Source organism: Carassius auratus, chromosome 2, assembly GCF_003368295.1.
Source record: "Carassius auratus strain Wakin chromosome 2, ASM336829v1, whole genome shotgun sequence".
Classification (NCBI taxonomy): Eukaryota; Metazoa; Chordata; class Actinopteri; order Cypriniformes; family Cyprinidae; genus Carassius; species Carassius auratus.
In genome coordinates this window covers 3,807,269-3,824,019 of record NC_039244.1, presented here as the reverse complement: position 1 = coordinate 3,824,019, position 16,751 = coordinate 3,807,269, and the positions used below count along the sequence as shown (strand labels likewise).

At 36.6% G+C, this 16,751-nt stretch overlaps 1 protein-coding gene across 1 annotated transcript; it reads right to left on the bottom strand.

The window, feature by feature from the left end:
* Positions 1-1,143: 1,143 nt before the first annotated feature.
* LOC113112945 (CMRF35-like molecule 1) lies at positions 1,144-16,155 on the bottom strand. The gene is made up of 5 exons (XM_026278900.1): positions 15,977-16,155; positions 1,723-2,019; positions 1,586-1,630; positions 1,332-1,365; positions 1,144-1,196 (listed from the first exon to the last, which is right to left on the bottom strand). The coding sequence occupies exons 1-5, from the start codon at positions 16,083-16,085 to the stop codon at positions 1,157-1,159; spliced, it is 525 nt and encodes a 174-aa protein (XP_026134685.1). The 5' UTR covers positions 16,086-16,155; the 3' UTR covers positions 1,144-1,156.
* Between the last annotated feature and the right edge of the window lie 596 nt (positions 16,156-16,751).

The following is a 16,751-nucleotide window of genomic DNA, read 5'->3' as shown; positions in this document are numbered from 1 at the left end:
GTGGTTTAACATTTACGTCACACGCTTGGGGCTTTCGGCCAATCACAATGCACTGGATAGCTGGCCAATCAGAGCATACCTTGCTTTTTCAGACCGATGAGCTTTGTAAAAAATTATGCATTTCAGAAAGGCGGGGCATAGAGGAGAAACAATTTTTTCATTTAAACCACATAAATACATTGCATTACAGCCAATACACAAAATAATGTTCTTATTAGGAACATCATATGACCCCTTTACTACTTACCCCTCACCTAAACAGCTTTCAGTTATTAGGCCATTGCATTTGCTTGTGCTTATGTTTCCTGCATGAGTTTTTCACTGCAATAGTGCGGTACAACTAGCCAACTTCTGTTTTTTGTTTTGTTCTCAGTGCTCTTAGTCATCTTGCACCTTCTGGCTAAGTGGTGTAGACATTTATTACATTATTTGAGTGTTCAGTCACCAAAGGAATTAAAGTCTCTATTTGTTAGCATTAGTTAATGCTTCAGGTGTCATGAACTAAGGATGAACACTACTGTTATCTACATCTATAGGTTAATGTTCATTTCCACATATACTAATACACAGCATGTATAAATTAACATTAATTTATTACAAACAAACATTAACAATGAACAGTATATTAACAGTCTCAGAAAAGTTCCAAGCGGCCACTGGGGTGGTAACTTTAGGTAACAAAGATCTAAAGGTTTTAAAAATCTTTATTTAAATCTAAATGGTACATACAGTATTAACAGTTTTTTCAAAGGTGAGGTTTGATTGCCTCAGTGACAGCTCTGTACCTTGTTTTCACAATAAGGTGGATGGAGTTCTGTCTCAGACAGCTGCAGTTTAGCTGGAGTCAGTACAGTCGTCCCCCTCAAGAAGAACTTTATATTCCACCAGCTTGTCTGAAATAATCAGTGCTTTGATGTTTTTATGATGGCACTATTTGAATTACTCTTACTCCATTGGTCTCTATTATCACAGTAACTGATTTCTGATAATCCTGCCCCTAAACAGACTTTGAAAACAAATTGGTTGCTTCACGGGTCAATCAGATGCTCACTTCTGATCAGTCAAATGAAAATCTGATGAGAGTTTAGCACAATGTCTCTGTTATTTAAAGATGCTCAGAATTCCTCCAGGTCAATATCAGAAGAGCCTGCGATCTCTAATTCTGTGACAGACAGAAACGCTCCTCTCTGTGCCATCTGAAAGAGAGAATAGGTAGAAAGATATGACAACAGAACAAAGATGCAAATGTGAGTGTTGAACAAGTCACAAAATTTCAGTGCAAATAATAACAATAATAACAATCTGAATAATGAAACTATGTTAATACTAACATATTCTCAGTGCTGGTGTCTGTGCAAACAGTTGCTGTAAGGAAAGGGAAATCATTTTTAATAAAAGGGAATGAAGCATAATTGTATTATGCATTCAGTTTGTATTAATTTGTTTTGGAAAACTAAAATATTAATTTGTAAGATTTTTTTTTTTCTTTTTCAAAAAGACAATAAATTCAACACAACTTCTGTCAAATAAAATTTAAGAAAAGAATACAATTATTTATTATGACTTAATGTAAGATCTTTATTACCTGGTTTTGGTTCAGTGACAGTGAGAAAATGAACCTGTGAATTTTCTAGAGACACAGGAAAAGATTAAACAATATATATATATATATTTTTTTTTTCCTCAATCAAGAAATGCTGTGTAGATCTGATTAGTTTTTACCAGAGACATTAAGTTGAACAGGAGCCTGCAGATCTCCTACAGAACAGTAGTACCAGCCAGAATCAGTGAATCTCAGTCCAGTCATCAGCACAGTGAAGGATCTTCTCCCATCATCACTGATCTGGACTGATGAATTCTGGGATGTGTTAGTCCTCCCCACTGTGTAACAGCTCTGATCTTTATATCTGCACCACTGTTTGACTTCATTCTGATATCCAGAACTGTAGAAACACTGAACACTGATATCACCACCTTCATGTCCAGATACACTGCTGCTCACCACAGACACATCAGGAGCTGAACACACACACACACACACACACACATTTAGGATTGTGATTTCTGAGGAATTAGTCTAAATTTTTCAACTGAATGTGAAACGCATCTCATACCTGACTGAACTGTCAGATAGAGCTGCTCACACTCATCTAGTTCTGATATTCCTCCAATCTCCACAACACACCAATAAGCTCCAGTGTCTTCATGCTGCAGGTTTCTCATAGTCACAGTAAAGAAACTCTGATCTGGATGATCAATCACTGACACTCTTCCTTTGGTTTCATTAGCATATGCCAGAATACTGCAGTAATTGTAATATGACTTGGCATGAAAGCACCAGTATTTTTTGTGATCAGTGTATTTTCTGTCATAATAACATGGAATAATGAGCGATCCTCCAGTCTGAACTGTTAACCGTCTGCTTGCTGAACCTGTTGTGCCTTCAGGAGCTGGATAAATAATAAATAAATAAATAAATAAATAATCTACTTTTGAGTTTGAGTTTTATATCATTGTTAATGATTGAACAATCTTATTTAGATGCATGTACACATTTTAGCACAATTATTTTATGTTTTCTTTTAATATTTATGTCCAGAACTTATATTGATGCAATCATGTATTTAGACTTTTTAAAATAAAGATTTTAGACTAAAATGAATATGTACTGTATATACAGTATCTGATTCTGCACTAGCCGACTGAGGGACAGCTTTTTCCCTCAGGCTATCAGACTAATGAACAGTCAGAATTAATACACCCTACAGCACCCTACAGCATACTCCTACAATATGGTATGCCACACACAGCACTTTAGCTTTAACAACACTGGACTATACATACACACTGCATTTAATACAATAACCTACCCATTACCACTGGATACCATCCGATGCACATGACATTTCTGTATCCAGTTAATGTACACTGTGTTGCATCTTAGCATATTTTTATGCGTATAAATGCTTACATAATGTAGAATGTGTACATTTTGTGTATAGTGTATAATGTGTAGTGCTAACTGTGTGTATGTCTAATAGTACACTGTATGTGCGACTATATGTATGTGTATATTGCACATTTTCACCTGAAGTCTGTTAGGTTATATGTTAATTTTTTCTGTAATTTCTGGAGCAAGCTCCCACATGTGCTGTGGTGATGTGACAATAAAAGTGACTTGACTTCACTATATAAGGAGACAGACATTATTTCATGGCCTGTGACTGGTCACTACTTCTTTCAAGGTTTTAGCCTAACCACTTTTCTACCTTCACTAGGTTTATCTTAACCCTTATGTTGTGCTGAAAATCCTTTACCTTATTTGATAAAAACAAAACAACAACAACAAAAACATTTTAAATACTGCTTATAATAGCTATATTATCACCAGATCTTCCAGTGGCATTACAAATGAATTTCTCTATCAATACAAGTCTATAATTATATGATAATAATAATAAAAACACTGTTTAAAAGTTTTAGAGTCGAGCATGTCATACAGCAGAACAAGTCGACTAATCGTGTGAATAAACTACAAATATAGAACACTTGCCTGTTATGAGCCAAACGAAAAACACAATGAACTTCAAATTGTCAGTCCTTCTGTTAAAACATTGCAATGTTTCTTCTCCCTGCATCTTCATCATGTACATTTTCTTTGTGATATTGTTAAAGAAACAGCTTATCACTCGAGGAGAAGTAAATTAACTTAAGTTCTCACAGTCTCAGTCTCACTTCCTGCTTCCGTGCTCTTCAGTTACTTATGTCACAAAAACTTGCATCAAATGCATCACTTGGTCAAAACATTTCAGATTAATCTGATAAAAATTATTTTTATCAATTGCATCACTTGGTCAAGACATTTAAGATTATTCTGATAAAAAAAATATTTATTTTACTAGCACTGCAGTCTATATTAAGTGATCTCTGAAATTTCTGGGTATCAACATTTCATTCTCTAGTTCTCATTTTACAATTATAGAACTACTGAAGTCAGTCACTGCTGACGTGAGTTTTTTACATTTATTTATATTCAGTATGTGAAAAACAACTTCAAATGAAGATTTTAATAGGACTTGAAACTGGATGTGAATGAATCACTATTTCTGTACAGAGATTAATAGATGACAAAATATTTTCAACATTTATATGCTGATAAAACACAGAACAGAACATGAGTTGTTGGTTAGGGGCTATATGTGCGGCTTGACTATGAATACAGTGATGCACTGGAGTTTCCACTTGCTCGCTTTCCCCCACTCGAGCGTGTTAATCAGAGCAGATTTTCTTTTCTAACTATGTTTGTCTTAACTGTGGCTTTGAACTCAGAGTAGGCTCTGGCCGGCATACGCGGTTCTCTCACTCCGAGCGGACAGGAGAATCAAAATGCTCAGATGCTCAAAATGGATGCAGCTCTGGCCCCGTTGTGGCTCCAGGGCGTTCGTGTTTGAACTACTTGGACGATTGGCTGGTGTTAGCGCGATTGCAGACTCAAGCACACTCTCATCGGGATCTTGTGCTGAATCACTTAAACAGCCTGGGCTTACGCACAAATTTCCAGAGAAGTGTTTTAATCCCCTCTCAATGGATAACCTTTCTGGGAATAGAATCGGACTCTCTCGCGATGACAGCAAAGCTTTCTCTCCCGTGCGCTCAGTCGATTGCGTCATGCATGCCGCGCTTCAAAGCGGGTCGCACAGTGACAGTGAGATTGTACCTCAGACTTTTAGGTCTAATGGCAGTGGCATTCCCTGTAATTTGTCTGGGATTACTTTACATGCGCCCTTTTCAGTGGTGGGCGAAAAGACGAAATATTTCACCCCGTTGTCCTCCGCATCAGATGATTTCGGTGACACGGAGGTGTGTGATGAACTTAAAACAATGGATGCCAACCGAATTTCTCCTAACCGGGGTTCGGCTGGGGATTTGTGCTTTCTGAGAGACCGTCACGACGGATGCGTCTTTGACCGGTTGGGGAGATGTTTGTCAAGGGCGCCCAGCTCACGGATTGTGGACAGCGGCACAACGTAGTTGGCATATAAACAGGTTGGAATTACTGACGGTTTTTCTGGCTCTCCAGTATTTCGCGAATCTTCTGATCGGCCGTTATGTTTAACAAAGCGGTTGTGTCATACCTGAATCATCAGGAAGGATTACGCTCTCGCCCCCTGTGCAGGCTGGCGAGACATGTTCTTCTTTGGTCTCAGAACAAATTTCTGTCGATCCGAGCTGTTCATGTCCCCAGACATTTGAACTTCGGAGCAAATTTGCTATCCAGACAGGCTCTGGAACAAGGGGAATGGAGATTACACCACCAAACAGAGAATCTCTTATGGAAGATTTTCGGAGAAACGAGAGAGCATTTATTTGCGTCGAGCATGACTACGCATTGCCCACTATGGTTCTCCCTATGCCCCCATCGCCCCTGGGATTGGATGCGTTAGCTCCCAGTTGGCCCAGGACCAGTCTGTATGCTTTTCCCCCCGATTCGTTTGATCCCAGCAGTATTATCCTAAATACGGCTGGACAGAGTGGAACAGCTGCTGCTGGTGGCTCCGCGATGGCACACGCAGCCGTGGTTTGTGGACCTGATCAGTCTGTTAGCGGGCTCTCCATGGAGTTTCCCCTCAGACAGGATTTATTATTACAAGCACAGGGACTGATTTGGCACCCGAGGCCAGATCTGTGGAAATTTTGGGCATGGCCTCTGAGTGGAGTGAGTTAGTATGTCCCGGTCTTTCTGTTGAAACCACTGAGACTATACTACTGAATTCTAGAGCAGCTTCTACGAGACGCTTATATGCTTTCAAGTGGAGACTGTTTACGACCTGGTGTGAAAATCGTAATGTGGATCCAGTTTACTGCCCAGTGGCTTCAGTGCTGGAGTTCCTTCAGGATCATTTTTCGGATAGAGTGACGCCATCCACTATAAGGTTTATGTGGCAGTGGTCCTGGAGGCTTTATCCCCTGCTGAGGTGGGGACAGGAGATCTAAGTCTTTGCCCTGTAGAGCTTAAAGACTTATGTGGATCGTACAACCTCATGGCATGAGTCTGACCAGCTGTTTGTCTGTTTGTCTTCTTCTCAAGCTTTTCTCAGTGGATCTTCTATGGATGATATCTGTGCTGCGGCAGGTTGATCCTCACCGAGCACTTTTATCAAGTCCTACAGTCTGGATGCGAGGAAGGCTCCTAGCTCCCGGGTTCTCTCCGCTTGAGCGGATGCTTCCTTGGGTCCCAGCTATCAGGTACGTCAGGCGTTATGGTATAGCGTTCCCATACGTGGTGACGTCACCGCAGCATCGAAGTGACCTATGAAAGGGAACATCTCGGTTACGTATGTAACCATGGTTCCCTGAATAGGGAACGAGATGCTGCGGTCTTGGCCGTGCCGTACCTTGATAGCATTCTTCTTCTTCAGTCATGAACACACACACACACACACACAATCATATAAGTGATTTTATTTGATTAAACACATATTTGACACACATAATTGATTAAAATAACTACCTACCAGATTGAACCTCCAGATAAAGATCATACGTGGCAGTCGGTTTTCCTTCAGTCTTCAGAGCACAATAATAGCCTCCATCATGTTTTGTGCTCTGCAGGTTTCTTATAGTCACAGTAAAGAAACTCTGATCAGGATGATCAATTACTGACAGATTCTCCTCTGTTGTGTTTGTGTATGTACTGGACTTATTTTCTGAATGACAGATCCTCCAGTCAACAATTAATCTATTATATGACACACTGCTGCAGCGTTCAACACCTAAACACACAACACACACCGCTGTCATGTTCAGAGTTAATAATAAATAGTCTTCACAAAAACACATAAAAAAGTGACATATACAACCAAGCACAAAAAGTATTATGACAAAATGATATGAGTCTAACATTTAATACTCACCTATAATAACCCTAAACAAGATGAAAAAGTAGAATATTTCTTTCTTTTCGTATGTGACCATTGTGTAAGTTTCTCTTCCCGTATCTGAGCTGTTTTAACTGTGTTTCTAGTTACTTCTCTTTTTTATCTCAATATAGCACTAAAAATGTATTGCGCCACTACTCTGATAGCATACACTTCCGGGCCTCATCTGGGGCAAATATGGCTGAGTTCTGGCAGTTGCAGATTTGGCCCACACGCATCAAGCCGGTTGTATTGTCAGTTCTGGCATGCTGTATGTGGGCCAGATCTGGCCAATGTGTGACAAACTGGTTTTGATATATTTATATATATTAGGGCTGTGAATCTTTGGGAAGGCTGCGATTTGATTCAATTCATGATTCGTAGGTTTTCGATTAGATTCAAGAACAATTTTTGCAAATTTAGAACAATTAAATTCGATTCAATTCACAATTAAATTCAATTCGATTCGATTATAACAATTCGATTCTGCACTTTCCCTTTAACTGTCACCCCGTCCCATATACAGGACGTCTACATTTACTTCACTATACTACAATGAAATCAAATCTAATCTTGACAAACTATATATTGTTGGAAAGGTCGAAGACTCCGAAATATATATTTTACCAATGTTTTTTTGTTTAAAATTATGTAGGAAGACTAATAGATTAATTTATGACAGGAGTGCACCCTCAAAAATATGCAGTATAACAGGAGTCTTGACCTTTGTTTACAAAAAAAGACTTCTACGTTGCCTTTTTCTCTATAACATTTTAGAAATCATCAGAAATTATTTATCACCTGAAAACTTTAAATCTCAAAATAAATCCTTTAAAACCCATTTTAAAATCAGACATTGCATTACCATGTAAATGATACATTAATATCATGTTACAAAATGTTTTCATTCATGAATTATAAAAATTTAAGTTTGGAACCTGCACTATAAAGTTTATGTTCAAAAATGTGTGTGACAGTTAAGAGGTTAAGTGCATTCAAAGGATTATATAAATGCTTCCCCTAAATTATTTTAATGCTTAGTCAGGGGGCAAATTACACCAGTCTTTATGGTTAAAGAAACATAGGTTAGAAAAAAAAAAAACATTTTGTCTATTGTTAGATGCTTGTTTAATGATGCTATGGCATGACATGGCATATGTAAAAATGTATGTAAGACAAGATTTAAAAAAGAGCTTTAAAAGAATTATGTGTAAGCTAACATTTCGTCACACCAGTGGCGTCCATCATTTCAGAAGTGACAGAAACGTCAAATAAAATAATTTTATGTATGTAGCCTATGTATTATCATTAAAAATTATATATATATATATATATATATATATATATATATATATATATATATATATATATATATATATATATATATATATATATATATATATATATATATATATATATATATATATATTTTTTTTTTTTTTTTTTTTTTTTTTACAAGGAATTCTCTTCTTTTTTATTACTTTTAATTTGCTTAAAGAAATCAAATATACTGCTCTACAATAATCAATCATTTGTAATTTGATCATTTTTTTTCTAGTGGCAATTTTATGATTGTTTTATATACTACATTTAATTAGCTATTATTTTAATTTTCTGCTCAGAATAAGGTAGAAAATATACTTTATAATTTATGTACTGTAATAAATTATGTCAATTAGCACGGCATCATTCAAAAATTGTATTTATTTATTGTGTTTTTTTTCTTAGCGCTTCATCAGTACATTCTGCTTTTATTCAGTTTAGCTGCAGATAAAGCCTGGCACGTCTATGAGAGCGAAATCACTTCTCTTTCAGTGTGAAAAATTCTTTATCTCATTTTCACAAAATAACATTTTATAATAGCTATTTAACTTTTCCTCTCTGTGCCCCCCCTGGCCACCACGTAGACCCGCCCCTGTGTGTGATATATATACAGTATGAGCAGACCATCTTTGTTGTCGGCCAATCAGAATTAGTGTGTTTATTTAATCCACAAGTAAAACTGCAAAATACTGCCAGTGCCGTGTGTGTATACTTATTAGAAAACACGGCATAGGACAAGGATAGGAACCTTTTGCAACAATTGCAAAATAGTTTTATTTCATTTTAAATATGCATATGCTTGTTTGTGTTAATGCAAACAGCATGAAACTGTACAAATAGACTTTTGGTAAAGAAATTAAGTAGAGATATAATACAAAAAACTAATAAAAAGTTGTGATGACCGTCCTCTGCTGCTGATTTGGTTTCTTTTGGTCGGAAGATCCGTTCCTGAGTTCTTCTCACTGTTGAAGTCAGTGTGGATCCACAGTTCTGTATATTATGCTGTATATAGTCCTGTATATCAGAGGATCTTCAGGTTTAGAGTAGATCTGCATTTTATGCACAAACAAAACAGAAAAAAAGAAAACCGACTCATTAAATAAACTAAAGGTTTCATGGCCAAACTAATGCATATGTGACTTAAGGAGAAAAACAAAAATTGCATTTTATTGTCTTATTTTGGTCTAAAACCTTTTTTGATTGGTTTCGATGATGAAATCTCTATAATTTTGCACAAACTATTTCCAAGTATCATTTAAAGGGTTGCATTCGCACCGACAGTGTGTACTAGGACGAGATGTAAGCTGGTCGACAGTCATGTCATTTGTGCGCAGTACTGAACAACGTTAACAAAGAAGAACAATGTTAACAACAGGAGGATGGAGGACGCTGTGATCAGAGCAGTGTTTTTTTTGTGTGTGTCCCATAGGTTTCACAATAATAGACATGGAATGTCGACGTATATGTAAAGCGATTGAAAGGGAAAGGTGGACTAAGAATCTCCAACGACAACTGGCAGTGCTACATTTGCTACAAGTGCCTGCATTTCAGTGTCCGTCCATCTATCGCTGTTCATCATTCTTGCGAAATAAGTTGACACAATGTTTACAGTATGTTACAAGGACTTTTAAATCATGGCGGGTGAGGATGTTTTCAAACGCGTCTGGCCAATCAATGCCTACTTACGTCACAGGTTAGTACCAGTTGTGCTGGTTAGACCCATAGACAGTAAAAGAAATGGACACGGTGACCCCATTGGATTCAACGGAGACAAATGAAGTCAATTAGAAGCATGCACTTCCTGGGGGTCAAGCATACTGCGCAAACTGAGCTTGATGACGTAGATGTCACGTATGCAACCTGTCTGACAATTATAAGTCTTCTAATCACTGCCAAGAAAAATCTGAATCACCCACCGAATCTTGCAGACGTTGTTGAATAATTTTTTTGGTTCTGGTTCTGGTTCTATAAAAAGGTTACCATGATGCAAAAGGTAAGGCTTTTCGAACCGTAGGAAAATTTTTATTGAACCAGACTAGACGCACCTGAATTCAATCAAAACAAACTGAGAACACCTGGGATTAAATCAACATAATCAGGACAGGAAGAGGAAATGAACCAATTAACCATATGGGCACATAGGAAACACATGGGGAGCAAAACACATCCAAAACTCAGAACAGAGTCTGACACTATCATTCAGAATGACTATTTTATATGATTTCAGAATGATTTATTCCCGTCACACTGACAATGACCTCTGACAAACTGCATTTTCGGGGAAAATGGTTATGTCATAACTAAAAAAAAATAAAAATCATTTGAAACTCTTCAGAATATATCTTAAAGTTGTCAAATGTGCTATTAGTGTAGTTTACAGTGAAATCAGTTACATGGAGATCATTAAACATTTCACTTTTATATATGTTGCCAGGCGTAATTAAATATATTGCTATCCATTTAAGATTGTATTTTCAAGATAACATATATCATAAAAATTTACTTGGACAATTATTTACTATTGTGGTATGAATAATAAAACAAACACTTAGCACTATTATACATAATTAAACGAAAAATGAAAAGAGATAAATGCTTCAGATAAGGTTTTGAGTTACAAATATCTTCACATTCATTTGAAATTAACATCCCATGAGATTCAATGTGTCTAAAAATCAAATGTTGAACAGAAGTCCACACTTACACCACATATATTATGATCACATAGCTTATGACAGTGAACATGTTAGAAGGTTATTTCTCCTTTAAATAGTAAGAGGGAGTGATTCATATGAAAGACAGTTATCATTTTTTGACAGCTGTGCTGATGTAACCTTTTCCTCTGTTTCATCAAACCCTAACGTTCAGTGAAGATTCAAGTTGGTCTTTCTTGTAAAAACTACATCATGAGATTCATTTCACTTAGATTTCTAATTATGCACCTAGACCATTGGTTTTTGGGCCCTGATGATTGCTGCTTGTGGCTATATTTTGTTTTGAATTGTAGTATAGAGGTTATATAGATATACTATGAATTAAGTATATATGATTGAATGCTTGTTTGCTTTGGTTTTGCCTCCCCTCACAATCCTCACGCCACCCAAGTCTTCTGTTCTCTTTGGAGTATTACAAGCTCTTGGTGCATGAAGAAGATCGGTAAAGTTGCAAAGACTAAAGTCTCAAACCCATAGATATATTCTTTAGAAAAGTTTAGACTTATCCATTCCCTCCAAAAACGCCTCATTTAAACACGCCCCCACGATGTGGAAATAATTGCACAGATGTTCGCACAAAGAAAGAAGGCGTAATGATTCTCGCTCTTGCTGCTGGCAAATGTTGTTTTGTTGTGAAAGTGAAAATACTTTGTCTGGCCATCCCAAAGAAGACACAACTAGAAATCAGTGTATATATATATATATATATATATATATATATATATATATATATATACACACGCTGGTTATATATGCTCTATATAATTGTATGTGAAAAATAAAAATCTTGAATCTTGAGATTTTTCATATTATGATTATTGTGGCCGTAAGAATTCACGATATATTGTGATATCTATAGAAAACCTGGGAAAGATATCAGTCAAATGAGTTTTTACTTTGTAATTTGAATTTTACTTTTTGACCCAACGAACACAAGGATACTGATAAACGCAATGCACTTCTTGGTGGTTGTCCAGCATCTTCAATAAACAAACTACAGGTTTAGTCCAAAATGCAGCGGGTAGAGTCCTTACCAGGTCAAGAAAATATGATCATACTACCCCAATTTTACAGTCTCTGCACTGGATACTTATTAAGTTTTGTATCAGTTACAAATTATCATTACTTACTAATAAGGCCCTAAATAGTTTAGCTCCTGCACACCTAACTAGCCTTATACCATGCTACAACGCATCACGCTCCCTAAGGTCACAAAACACTGGACTTTTCCTAGGATAGCGAAGTCCACTAAAAGAAATCTTTTTTGCATTTGGCTCCCAAACTCTGTAATAGCCTTCCCGATAATGTTCAGAGTTCAGACATACTCTTTCTGTTTAAATCTAGATTAAAAACGCACCTTTTGCTAAGCATTCGAATAATGCATCTCATAATTTGTGACAGCAGTTGTATCTACGCTAATTATGTCTCTATTTGTTTCTCTGTTTTGCACAAGCTCCAGTCTGGATCCAGAACATAGGAGACGAGATGATGCTGACTCCTCAGAGGACCTCAGATGATGCTAACCCTGAAACAACATACAGAACTTGTTTAAATTTTTCTGAAAATTCCTGTCATTTGCACATAAACTGATCACCACTAATTAGCCACTACTTAATATTGTGGAAGTTAAATTTTTTTGTAAAGTTGTTTTGCAATGATTTGTATCGTAAAAAGCGCTATACAAATAAACTTGAATTGTCTTTCTCCGTATTTTTTGCAGCTTTTATGAAAAAACAAGAGAGAAAATACTGTCAAGTTCAACAGTATATAAATAAATATTTATGGTAACACTTTACAATAAGATGTCATTTATTAACATTAATGTATTAACTAAAGTGAAAGAACAAAGAACAAGCTCTGCATCTTCTTCTTGTGTGACAGGTGTCAGCGTTATGGCACAATACTGCCACCTGGGAGCACAACCAGGTACTGATGCTGGAGTATTTACATTTGGTGTTATCATAAGAGAACATTTCATTATAAATATTGTAGTTATTACTAATACCGGTATATCGTCATAATTGTTGCTATGAATATCAAAGTTATAGCGACACCTCTAATCTACAACACTGTTCCATAACAGTTCAACCCAAATATTCAGATGTGTGCAGCACATTTTGTGAAGGACTGTTTCCTGATCCTGGGAGAAAAAACTACAATGCCGGCTGTAAGTACATTTACATATTTGAAGGATTTGGCACTGATGCGAGTTTTGAGCAGTGTTTATCTCAATTCCAGTCCTTGCGCCCCCCTGCTCTGCATATTTTGTATGTATGTTTCTCTTATGGCTTCAAGACGTTTGTTCTATTCGAACATAATTGCCCTATGAAGTGGACAACACAGGATATTCTGCCATAATTCCAGTTCCTTTCAAATTGCATTGAAGTGTGTGAGACATGAATTTAAATTGTATATTTATTTACAGAGGTATATGATGTCACACTTGTCCGTTACGCAGCACAAATCAGTGAATGAATGCACCAAGTGAAATAAACTTCAACAGATTTCCCCTGCTCAGGGAGCAGGGAGCAATGAACACTGTGTAGGGACCATGTCAATGGGAACAAAGTTAATGCACAGAGCTCACTTCTAACGAGCTAATTATCTGAATCAGGTGTGTTAAAAAAGAGAGACATGCAAAATTTGCAGAGCTGGGGGGTGCGAGGTCTGGAATTGAGAACCACTGAGAGTAACGCTTGTTGTTTGATGTTCCTCCGATCACAAATGCAGACATAGTTTTGTGTTTACATGGCAAGATGCAAAGTAATACACAGTATGCACTTATACACAGTATAAGTCATTATAATCCGTAATTATATCCCCACTGAATGCAACCAATGCCTCGTTTGTAATGGGTTTTATTGTTTTCTCTTATCGCACCGGTGTTCTGACCAAGATTAGCATCACAGTATGGGAAGTGGTTTAACATTTACGTCACACGCTTGGGGCTTTCGGCCAATCACAATGCACTGGATAGCTGGCCAATCAGAGCATACCTTGCTTTTTCAGACCGATGAGCTTTGTAAAAAATTATGCATTTCAGAAAGGCGGGGCATAGAGGAGAAACAATTTTTTCATTTAAACCACATAAATACATTGCATTACATCCAATACACAAAATAATGTTCTTATTAGGAACATCATATGACCCCTTTACTACTTACCCCTCACCTAAACAGCTTTCAGTTATTAGGCCATTGCATTTGCTTGTGCTTATGTTTCCTGCATGAGTTTTTCACTGCAATAGTGTGGTACAACTAGCCAACTTCTGTTTTTTGTTTTGTTCTCAGTGCTCTTAGTCATCTTGCACCTTCTGGCTAAGTGGTGTAGACATTTATTACATTATTTGAGTGTTCAGTCACCAAAGGAATTAAAGTCTCTATTTGTTAGCATTAGTTAATGCTTCAGGTGTCATGAACTAAGGATGAACACTACTGTTATCTACATCTATAGGTTAATGTTCATTTCCACATATACTAATACACAGCATGTATAAATTAACATTAATTTATTACAAACAAACATTAACAATGAACAGTATATTAACAGTCTCAGAAAAGTTCCAAGCGGCCACTGGGGGGGTAACTTTAGGTAACAAAGATCTAAAAGTTTTAAAAATCTTTATTTAAATCTAAATGGTACATACAGTATTAACAGTTTTTTTCAAAGGTGAGGTTTGATTGCCTCAGTGACAGCTCTGTACCTTGTTTTCACAATAAGGTGGATGGAGTTCTGTCTCAGACAGCTGCAGTTTAGCTGGAGTCAGTACAGTCGTCCCCCTCAAGAAGAACTTTATATTCCACCAGCTTGTCTGAAATAATCAGTGCTTTGATGTTTTTATGATGGCACTATTTGAATTACTCTTACTCCATTGGTCTCTATTATCACAGTAACTGATTTCTGATAATCCTGCCCCTAAACAGACTTTGAAAACAAATTGGTTGCTTCACGGGTCAATCAGATGCTCACTTCTGATCAGTCAAATGCAAATCTGATGAGAGTTTAGCACAATGTCTCTGTTATTTAAAGATGCTCAGAATTCCTCCAGGTCAATATCAGAAGAGCCCGCGATCTCTAATTCTGTGACAGACAGAAACACTCCTCTCTGTGCCATCTGAAAGAGAGAATAGGTAGAAAGATATGACAACAGAACAAAAATGCAAATATGAGTGAACAAGTGCAAATAATAATAATAATAACAATCTGAATAATGAAACTATGTTAATACTAACATATTCTCAGTGCTGGTGTCTGTGCAAACAGTTGCTGTAAGGAAAGGGAAATCATTTTTAATAAAAGGGAATGAAGCATAATTGTATTAAATGTTATGCATTCAGTTTGAATTACCTTGTTTTGGAAAACTAAAATATTAAAATGTATTTTTTCTTTTTCAAAAAGACAATAAATTCAACACAACTTCTGTCAAATAAAATTTAAGAAAATAATACAATTATTTATTATGACTTAATGTAAGATCTTTATTAACTGGTTTTGGTTCAGTGACAGTGAGAAAATTAACCTTTGAATTTTATAGAGACACAGGAAAAGATTAAACAGTATTTTATTTTATTTTGTATTTTTTTCATCAATCAAGAAATGCTGTGTGGATCTGATTAGTTTTTACCAGAGACATTAAGTTGAACAGGAGCCTGCAGATCTCCAGCAGAACAGTAGTACCAGCCAGAATCAGTGAGTCTCAGTCCAGTCATCAGCACAGTGAAGGATCTTCTCCCATCATCACTGATCTGGACTGATGAATTCTGGGATGTGTTAGTCCTCCCCACTGTGTAACAGCTCTGATCTTTATATCTGCACCACTGTTTGAGTTTATTCTTATATCTAGAACTGTAGAAACACTGAACACTGATATCACCACCTTCATGTCCAGATACACTGCTGCTCACCACAAACACATCAGGAGCTGAACACACACACACAGACACACACACACCAGTCATTTAGGATTGCGATTTCTGAGGAATTAGTCAAATTTTTCAACTGAATGTGAAACACATCTCATACCTGATTGAACTGTCAGATAGAGCTGCTCACTCTCATCTCGTTCAAATATTCCTCCAATCTCCACAACACACCAATAAGCTCCAGTGTCTTCATGCTGCAGGTTTCTCATAGTCACAGTAAAGAAACTCTGATCTGGATGATCAATCACTGACACTCTTCCTTTGGTTTCATTAGCATATGCCAGAGTACTACAGTAATTGTAAGCTGACGAGGCATCAAAGCACCAGTATTTTTTGTGATCAGTGTATTTTCTGTCATAATAACATGGAATAATGAGCGATCCTCCAGTCTGAACTGTTAACCGTCTGCTTGCTGAACCTGTTGTGCCTTCAGGAGCTGGATAAATAATAAAATAAAATAATAAATAATCTTATTTTGAGTTTTATGTCATTGCTAATTATTGATCAATCTTATTTAGATGCATGTACACATATTAGCACAATTAGTTTTCTTTTAATATTTATGTCCATAACTTATATTGATGCAAATCATGCATTTGGACTTTTTAAAATAAAGATTTTAGGCTAAAATTAAAATGAATATATCCAATTCCACACTAGCCGACTGAGGGATTTCTTTTTCCCTCAGGCTATCAGACTAATGAACAGTCAGAATTAATACACCCTACAGCACCCTACAGGATACTCCTACAATATGGTATGCGACACACAGCACTTTAGCTTTAACAACACTGGACTATACATACACACTGCATTTAATACAATAACCTACCCATTACCACTGGATACCATCCGATGCACATGACATTTCCGTA

Bases quoted from the DNA above. Each gene is read 5' to 3' on its own strand.
- LOC113112945 (XM_026278900.1), bottom strand. From the start codon at position 16,085: ATGAGAAACCTGCAGCATGAAGACACTGGAGCTTATTGGTGTGTTGTG. The intron at 2,020-15,976 runs GTATGAGATGTG...GTGTGTGTTCAG, and splicing joins CTATCTGACAGTTCAATCAG to CTCCTGATGTGTCTGTGGTG. The intron at 1,366-1,585 runs GTAATAAAGATC...CTTTCCTTACAG, and splicing joins TGTCACTGAACCAAAACCAG to CAACTGTTTGCACAGACACC.